Here is a 9090-nt window from a genome sequence, read left to right as displayed (position 1 = left end):
TACAATCATAATACAAGTTATCATGGGTCGATTGGTCATTTCATCTTTAAGTCGGTGCATCTAGAAGTACGCTACGAAGCTCTCTGATTGGTAGCTTCAGCTTTGCTTCTGTGTCGATCTTCCGAAGGTGTTTCTTCTTATTGGACCTTCGGCGATGAAGCAGACCCCCAACAGGTACCAAACATGCATTCTGAAGTTTGTCTTCGTAGCTCGATCATACGTCCATACCCCTTCCTCCCAGGCACGTACCAATTCATCGATCAAAGGCTCCATGTACACGCCCATTTTATTCTCCGGGTGTCTGGGAATTATCAATGACACGAATATATTCTGCCTTTGAAATCACAGACCAGGGGGGAGATTGATTGGGATAACAAACACGGGCCAACATGTGTACGGGGCAGCGCTCATTCCATAGGGATTGAACCCATCTGTGGCCAACGCAACACGTACATTACGAGCCTCTTCGGCTTTCTCACGGTGAATGGCATCAAAGTGTTTCCATGCTTCACCATCGGATGCGTGCACCATCTTGTCAGGATTGTATTGTTTTCCATTTTTGTGCCATGTCATCTGTTTCACGAATTCCTCTGTCATGTACAGACGCTGGATCCTCGGTATGAACGGAAGGTGTCGTAGGATTGTCAAGGGGATGTCGAGCTGCCTCTTCTGTCCATCACCAGAGTCTACCTCCATGAACCTAGACGATTTACACTTGGGACAGTACTTTGCCTCCGCGTATTCTTTCCTAAATAGCATGCAGCCCTTCGGACAAGCATGAATTTGCTCATACGTCATCTTGAGTGCACGAAGTAGTTTCTGTGCCTCGTACATGCTCTTTGGCAGAACGTGATCATCCGGAAGCAGGCTCCCAATAACCGTCAACAAGCCATCGAATGCATCTCTACTCATGATGTACTGCGACTTGAACGCCATTACACGCCCAATGCCATCCAGTTAAGAAACCTTTGTCTGGCCGTGAAGGGGCTTCTGTGCCGCGTCGAACATGTCGTAGAACGCCTTTGCAGTCGGCTCTGGCTCGTCATCTATACATCCTCCTGTGTATTGTGCCTCCAGATAGTCATTCAACATATCCGCTACCCCCGCATCCGTGTCATAATCCTCGACACGTTGTCTCAGCACCTCCTCCCTCGTACGATGCGCTTCACCATAAAATATCCACCGAGTATAGCCCGGCGTAAATCCATTCTTCCAAATATGTTCTACCATGGCCTTCTTTGGTTTTCTTTTTCGGTTGGCACATTTGCTGCACGGGCATGGGACTAGACTCGCTCCTTTAGCAGCTTTGCCATATGCCCATTCCACGAAATCATCGGTCTTTCTAATCCATTCAGTGGTGACATCGTTCCTTCCTCTATGGCCCGTGTACATCCACTCACGGTCCTCCATCCTCTAACAGAAGCCTAGCAATAGAAAATTTTGGCAGCACCTTCCCTGCACGGGGAGGTTTCGAAATCCTGCAAATAAAAGTATCAGCACGATGGCTGACATCCACGCATAATTCAATGGCACGATGGCCTGCAATCACATATATATATATATATATATATATATATATATATATTCAATCTATGAAACATCAATACATGATGTGTGGCCCATGCATAAAATGATAAGGACATTCAACCAACGCACAAATACCCTCATTCTCCTTCTCATGAAAAATGTGATCGTGTCTACTTTGATTACATTAATATAAACATGTCTACTTTGATTACATTAATATAAACATGTGTTTGTTCAAATGAAACCATGGTAAATAATATTGTTTATTGATTAATACCAGTTAATTCTAAACAAATGACAAAAACAATTAATTCTCAACAAATGAAACCATGAAAAATTTATACCTTGAGACGGCGGCGCGGGGAGGCGGCGGCGCGCGGCAAGCGGGCGGGCGGGGCGGGCACGGCAGCGGCGAGGGGCCGGCGCGGGGAGGGGTGGCCGGACGGCGCGGCGAGGGGCGGCGTGGCGAGCGGGCGGGCGGGGCGGGCACGGCCGCGGCGAGGGGCCGGCGCGGCGGGCGGACGGCGTGGCGGCGGGCGGACGGCGGGCGTGACAGAGAGAGTGAGAGGAGAGAAAGAAGGAGAAAGAAGAACGCGCATCCAGTTTATTTTCTTTCTTTGCCGAGTGCCCGCGATCTGGCACTCGGCAAAGATTTTTTAAAATTTTAAAATATTCTTTATCGAGTGCCAGATCGCTGGCACCCGGCAAAGTAGCCTTTGCCGGGTGTCAACCAGCTGACACTCGATAAAGATTCTTTTACTATTCTTTGCCGAGTGTCAACCAGCTGGCACTTGGCAAAGGCTACTTTGCCGAGTGTCATTTCTGGACACTCGACAAATTACATTTTTATTTTTTTTATTTTCCAAACCAAAATTTTTGTGGTGTGTTCCTACACTATATAGACCTACATGTACCATTTTGAGACAATTAGAAAAGTGTTTTCTATAGCTAGTAGATTTAGTTCGTTTATTTGAATTTCTTCGAAAAAATCACATTTGAACTGCAAGTCACTCGAAACTTGGAAATCCGTTCATGCAAAAATCATATTCATGCTATTTAACACAAGTTACGACCGATTTCAGGAGCGAACCGGAAACTTCGAGCACCATGCTCACTCAACATGGCCGTAAACTTGCTATCCAGTTGTTTAAAAATTTTATAAAACATAAACAAACTCAGAAAATCATGAAACTTGTCCACGTGTCATGATATCATATGTAGAGGCTGTGATAAAAATTTTAGAATGTTTGGAGAAAGTTGTGAGACACTATGTGTAAAAACTTAAGAGAACTACACATGAAATCATAGAGTTTCAATGTGGATCTCTTAGGTTTCTTCACATAGTGCGTCACAGTTTTCTCGAAACTTTTTCAAATTTTTATCACAGACTCTACATATGATATCATGACACGTGGATAAGTTTCATGATTTTCTGACTTTTTTGTGTTTTATATAATTTTTAAACATGTGGATGGTAAGTTCACGACCATGTTTAGTGAGCATGTTGCTCGAAGTTTCCGGTTCGCTCCTGGAATCGGTCGTAACTTATGCTAAGTAACATGAATATCATTTTTGCATGCATGGTTTTTCAAGTTTCGAGTGACCTGCAGTTCAAATCTGAATTTTTCGAAGAAATTCAAATAAACGAACTAAATCTACTAACGATTGAAAACTCTGTTATAATTGTCCACAAATGATACATGTAGGTCTACATAGTGTAAGAACATACCACAAAAAGTTTGGTGGACAAAATCTAAAAAATAAAAATATGCTTTGCCGAGTGTCCAGAGAAGACACTCGGTAAAGAGTTCTTTGCCGAGTGTCAAATATTTGGCACTCGGCAAAGAAGCCTCTTTGCCGAGTGCCGACCCTCGGCCCTCGGCAAAGGCTGACGGCCGTCAGATTTATGACGGCCGCTGACGGTCTTTTGCCGAGCACCACCTTTGCCGAGTGTTTGACACTCGGCAAACATGTCTTTGCCGAGAGTTCTCTTGTGCCGAGTGTCCTGCACTCGGTAAACCAGCTCGTTACCAAGAGCAGGAATTCACCGAGTGCGGCTCTCGGCAAAGCCTTCTTTGTCGAGTGCCCGACAAAAAGCACTCGGCAAAGCGTCCGGCACTCGGCAAAGTCCTGGATTCCGATAGTGAGTACCCCGTACTGTTCACGCTGAATTGTAATTGCATTCACATCATTGCCTTCAAACAAAGCGAATGTATCAATGTAATATATGTTTCAATGTTATTGATATATTCAGTACAAAATGAATATATGGTATGATATTACATTTGTGGTTATGTTTTCGTATCTATGAATGATGTAAACTTGTTCTTCATAACCTTCGTCCAAAATTCGTTATACCCGAAGAGAAAATAATGTTTCGAAGGACGAAGGTCTTTAACGTATAACAAACACATTAACTTGTTCTTAATCCACAGCAATTAAGAATAAGTGACCAACAGCCCACGATCAAGGACGCGCTTAGACGGCTAGGATTAACTCTACCATGTTCCCTGTTAACCGGCTCGTGTAGAGGACACACCCTATCGGTGTATACTTAATACTTTCATTTGGAAAAGCCATACAGTGTTGTTTACTTCAGTTGGAAAAAACGAATTTCACCCTTAACTGCTATACAATATATATATATATATATATATATATATATATATATATATATATATATATATATATATATATATCTATTGAAGTTGCTTGCTACTAGGAGAGGCGTCGCAGGGCGGTAATGGCGGCGCGGTAAGACTGTCTCCAGCAGCGTCCCCTAAAGGAATATTCTCTGTCCTTTACAGAACACTCTAAAAGATTCTGTCCTCTATATATTCTCCGTCTCCAGCAGCGTTCTCTAAATTCCGTCCCCTAAAGCTACAGTGTTAACAGATTCACATTTTCCATTTCTTTTTCATTTTTCTTTGTTTTCTTCTCATTTGACACTATATAAATGATCCGAAAAAATTGTATTTATTAATTTTCAAAGCAATAAATTCGAAATATCAATAATAATTACATTGATTGTTTTGTTGTTGTGTAATTGTTGTCGGTAACGCGCCACATAGTATAATATCGTTGCCAAAATAAGTTTTCAAATGGACAAGCTTGCACCGTAAGCCAGTACTCTTCTTCGAGAAGCCATAGCCTTGCTTCCCTTGCACGACAAGCGCACGTCTTCTATCCGAAGCGTACTTCCTCTATAAATACCAAGTGAGCCTTCCATACTTCACTCAACCTTGCCTTTACAAACTCGACAACCATGAATCCCTACTTAGAAAACAATTTTCTTGTGCGCTTGATGGAAGAAATGGAAGAGGAAGAAGAAGAGTTGCAGTTGGCGAGGCACATGGTCAATAGGAGACGACGTGCACGCAATGAGCGTCGTCATGGTGGTTCGATTCCAGGGCGTGTTAGGATTCATCGTGATCACATGAGCGGCGATGCAAGAATCCGAGCGGACTACTTTGGAGCCAACCCGGTGTACACGGATGCTCAATTTCGTAGGAGGTATTTACAATTAACACATTCTTTTTACCATGTACAAAACTTCATGACCCCTATTATGACACATGAATTCTATGGTAGGTTCCGCATGCGTCGCCATGTCTTTGAGCGCCTTGTTGATGTTGTGCAACAAGTGGATCCTTATTTTATTCAGCGTCCAAATTGTGCGGGTGAGATTGGTCTTTCTGCTCTACAGAAATTTGTTGCTGCTGTTCGAATCCTTGCTTACGGTATTCCAGCTGATGCCGTTGACGAATACGTACGTATTGGGGAATCTACTGCTCATGAGGCATTGAAACACTTTTGCACGGCCGTCCAAACCGCGTTTGCTCCGTATTATCTCCGTGCACCAAATGCAGAAGATATTGCACGCCTTCTCCAAGTTGGCGAGTCACGTGGGTTTCCTGGTATGCTTGGTAGTGTTGATTGCATGCATTGGGAGTGGCGTAACTGCCCAAGTTCATGGAAGGGGATGTTTACAGGGCGTGGTAAACATCCTACCATGATCTTGGAAGCTGTTGCCTCGTATGACCTGTGGATATGGCATGCATATTTTGGTCTGCCAGGTAGTTGCAACGACATAAATGTTCTTCACCGTTCAAACCTTTTTGAAAGGCATCTGAGCGGTGACACACCTCCGGTTTCATTCACTGTGAATGGTCACACGTACAATATGGGATATTACCTAGCAGACGGGATTTACCCTGACTGGCCCGCATTTGTGAAGACAATCCGTAACCCCTACGACGTTAGAACCCAACACTTTGCAACAATTCAAGAGTCTGCTCGAAAAGATATAGAACGAGCTTTCGGTGTACTGCAGAAGAGATGGGGTGTGGTCCGTGGACCTGCATACGGTTGGAGTCCTGAACACATTGGGGACATCATGAAAACATGCATAATATTGCACAACATGATAGTAGAAGACGAAGGTCCATTGTCTTTGAACACAACCTTTGAAAACATCGGAGTGCTGGCAGACACAACTCAAGGTTCAATGGAAGAGCGCAACGAATTCGTCAATCAAAGGTACAACCAACTGAAAGACCGCAACAAATATACTCAGCTTCAGGTAGATCTGATACACCATCACTGGGCGCGACATGGATCCGGAGTTGCATAGGACACAATGAAACAAGTTCTGTCATGGATGTTCTTATCTACTGTCGAACTGTCTTTGTTTACTTTACATTGTTGTAGTGTCTGTGTTAGTGTCATGTCTGTTCTACTTCATCTGTCAAGTGTGTGTACTGTGTGTCTTAGTGTCCAAGTGTCGTAGTGTCTCATGCTGCTGTTTGAATTCAATAAGAAGGAGTACTACTGTCATGCAACCACATGTGTGTACAAATGCTAAACAAAAACTGCACCAAGGTCACAGTTCATGAAACCAAATAGTTCAACACATATAGTAAAACATTCAGGTACAAACCATGACAAATAGTTCATAACAATAACTTGAAAACAAATAGTTCAAAGACGACCTATAAAAACTGGTACAAACCAGATTACGATCTGACGACAGCAAGCTCACAGTAACAAGTCCGAGTACGCCTCATTCATAAATGACAAACAAACATATTAAGTAAGGAACCTTCACTGGCCAGATGAAGTAGACCCAGTAACCCTTGCCAGTATCTCTTGTTGCTTGGCTTCATAGTACTGGCGGAGTAGAGGGTTACATTTGCTCAAATCCATGCTTAAGATCATTATCTCCTCTTCCTTGTCCTCCTTTAGTTTCTGCCTTTCAAGCCTTAATTTCTCTAGGTTCAACTTCTTCTTTTCAAGGAGCAATTTCTGCCTCTCATTTCTGTTCATTGAATCCAACTTCTTTTCCTCAGTTGTAATAGCTGTTTTGTACACTGACAGGTACTCCAAAGAAAGATCACCCATGTGTGTCATAAACTCAGAATCTGATGAAGATGTGTCCACAGATTTAGTCCTCTTTGCCTTTTCCTTCGAAGAATCTCGACCAAGGGGCCTCTTGGATGTGAAGCTTGATGGTACAGATTCTTCTACATCCAAATCGACAGTGTTAGAATGTGTGGGATTAGCGTTGGCTTGCTGTTGTTGTTGACCCATGTGGTTGTCCATCCATTTTGGTTGGTCCTTAAGAATGGCCCAACAATGTAAAAAGTGGAAAGGCTTCTTCTCAATTGCTGCAAACCTAGAAGCTGCCAGTGATGTCTGTCACATATAACAAATGGTTACAACAGGAACCTACTAACAAACCTCTAAATAGTGATGTCAAAATGTTACATGAAAGATGTACCTTGTCTGCGTCACTGAGTCCACTAGGATTCTGTCGGAGGACTGCCATCATGTATCCAGCAAAAGTGGAACACTGTGTTTTGATAGTATCCCATCTACTCATCAAAGATTTTGTGGACCTTTCTAGCAATGTTCCTCGTCTTGAGTTGTATGCTTGAGTAATTCTACTCCAAAATCCTTGACGTTTCTGGCCTGTGTTAATAATGGGATCGCAACTAACAGCAAGCCATGCATGGCATACCCTTGTGTCCTCTTCAGCAGTGAAGTTTGCTAGCTTAGTTCTTTGAGTTGGCTTTTTAGTAACAGCTGGTGTTCTTGAGCCCTCGGGTTGCCCATCAACTGGAAATTCAGAATATTGTGTTCCGATAGGCTGCTCGTCAATCTGGCTAAGGAAGCTTCCATATTGAGACATCACCTGGTTCCAATCACTCCCCATTCTATGCAATACAGGCAGATGAAACATGATATAAATGAGTATGTAGGCATCATGTAACATGGTATAAAGTAAGGCAAACATAGTCCAAGAAAACACAATAATTATTGTAGTAACTGAACCGGATTTAGTTTACATAGACCAGAACATTAAACTCCCCCAAAAGCATGATCATACCAACCGACAAGTACACCTGAACATAGACCTAAACATGCTACAATACTTGTACTGAAGTTTAACCTAGAACACTAGTACGGATATGTGTCGTCGGTTGAGTAGTCACGACCATCGTCGTAGCCCACAAGGTCTTCATACTTAATTGGTGACTCTTCGTCTATCAGTAGCTCGTCTTCTGAACCATCTTGTATGAGAAGCTCCTCTACTGCTTCCTCTTGTTGTGGATGTTCTTTCACTTCACTCTTAGCCATATTTTCTACCTCCCACTGAGTTTGCACTGCTACGTCTTCAAGATCCTTGGCGAGGTCATCAATCTCAACTAGTGCTCGGTTCAATTCGTCGAGCAAAGGTGAGTTGAAAGGCTGGAAGGCTGATTTGACGACATCAACGATGTCACAACTAGGCTTTTGAACAACTCTGAGCAGAGTAGCCAGTGCTTTACGGAGCTTTTCGTTCTCCGAATCCATGGCTACATCAAACACAGTGTTCAATTAGTTAACACCGACTACAATTTACGCATGTTATACAAACTACTCAATCGAAGGGATTCCAAACTATGAGTACAGAGTTAAAATTTGCAGATTAGGTTACCTGTTATAAATTGCATCTATGTGAACCTATTATAAATTTGCAGATTAGGTTACCATGGTCGCATAGAAAATTAATGTTGAGTAATTTGAATCTGGACAGAACCGAATCATAGGGGACGAACAACCCCCCCAAACCCGAAATGGATCCCGCAAATCCGGTCTAAATTGAAGCATCCGGACACAACAATAAGCCATTGATGCATGAAATTGAAGCGCATTATTTACAATGCTCAAGATCGTAAACCCTAAACATCCCTCAAACCCTAATCCATACTACCGAATACGAACAATACAATACGGTAAAGATTAAGTACTAAACAAAAAAGGATTTGTGTAGTTTGTACCTCGCTGTTCGCGGATCTGGCTCGGTGGACCGAATCGAAGACGAAGACGACGGCGGCGAGGAGCTTCTCTTCCTTTTGCCGGCTGCCTTCGACGAAGTCGGCGGACGACGAAGCCTTTTGCCGATGGCGACTCTCCGACGACGAACAGGGGGAAGCTGGCTTGGATCTTCGGTTGCGGGGGGTCGCGCGGCCTCGGTTCCAAGGGGTGCGAGCTCTACGCCGACAGACCCGCCTCCGCACA

The 9090-nt window shown here is 43.4% G+C and overlaps 1 protein-coding gene across 1 annotated transcript; it reads left to right on the top strand.

Moving 5' to 3' along the window:
• The first annotated feature begins 4288 nt into the window (after positions 1-4288).
• LOC103653601 (protein ALP1-like) lies at positions 4289-6875 on the top strand. Its single transcript, XM_008680454.3, has 2 exons — positions 4289-5040; positions 5119-6875. The coding sequence occupies exons 1-2, from the start codon at positions 4793-4795 to the stop codon at positions 6158-6160; spliced, it is 1290 nt and encodes a 429-aa protein (XP_008678676.1). The 5' UTR covers positions 4289-4792; the 3' UTR covers positions 6161-6875.
• The last annotated feature ends 2215 nt before the right edge of the window (positions 6876-9090 follow it).

The sequence above is a fragment of the Zea mays genome, chromosome 4, assembly GCF_902167145.1.
Source record: "Zea mays cultivar B73 chromosome 4, Zm-B73-REFERENCE-NAM-5.0, whole genome shotgun sequence".
Taxonomy (NCBI): Eukaryota; Viridiplantae; Streptophyta; class Magnoliopsida; order Poales; family Poaceae; genus Zea; species Zea mays.
This window is presented reverse-complemented; position numbering and strand designations above follow the sequence as displayed.

What these genes read in the sequence shown, in the direction of transcription:
- LOC103653601 (XM_008680454.3), top strand. Translation starts at nt 4,793, where the DNA reads ATGAATCCCTACTTAGAAAACAATTTTCTTGTGCGCTTGATGGAAGAA. An exon ending in GATGCTCAATTTCGTAGGAG is followed by an intron (nt 5,041 to 5,118) that starts GTATTTACAATT and finishes ATTCTATGGTAG; the next exon opens with GTTCCGCATGCGTCGCCATG.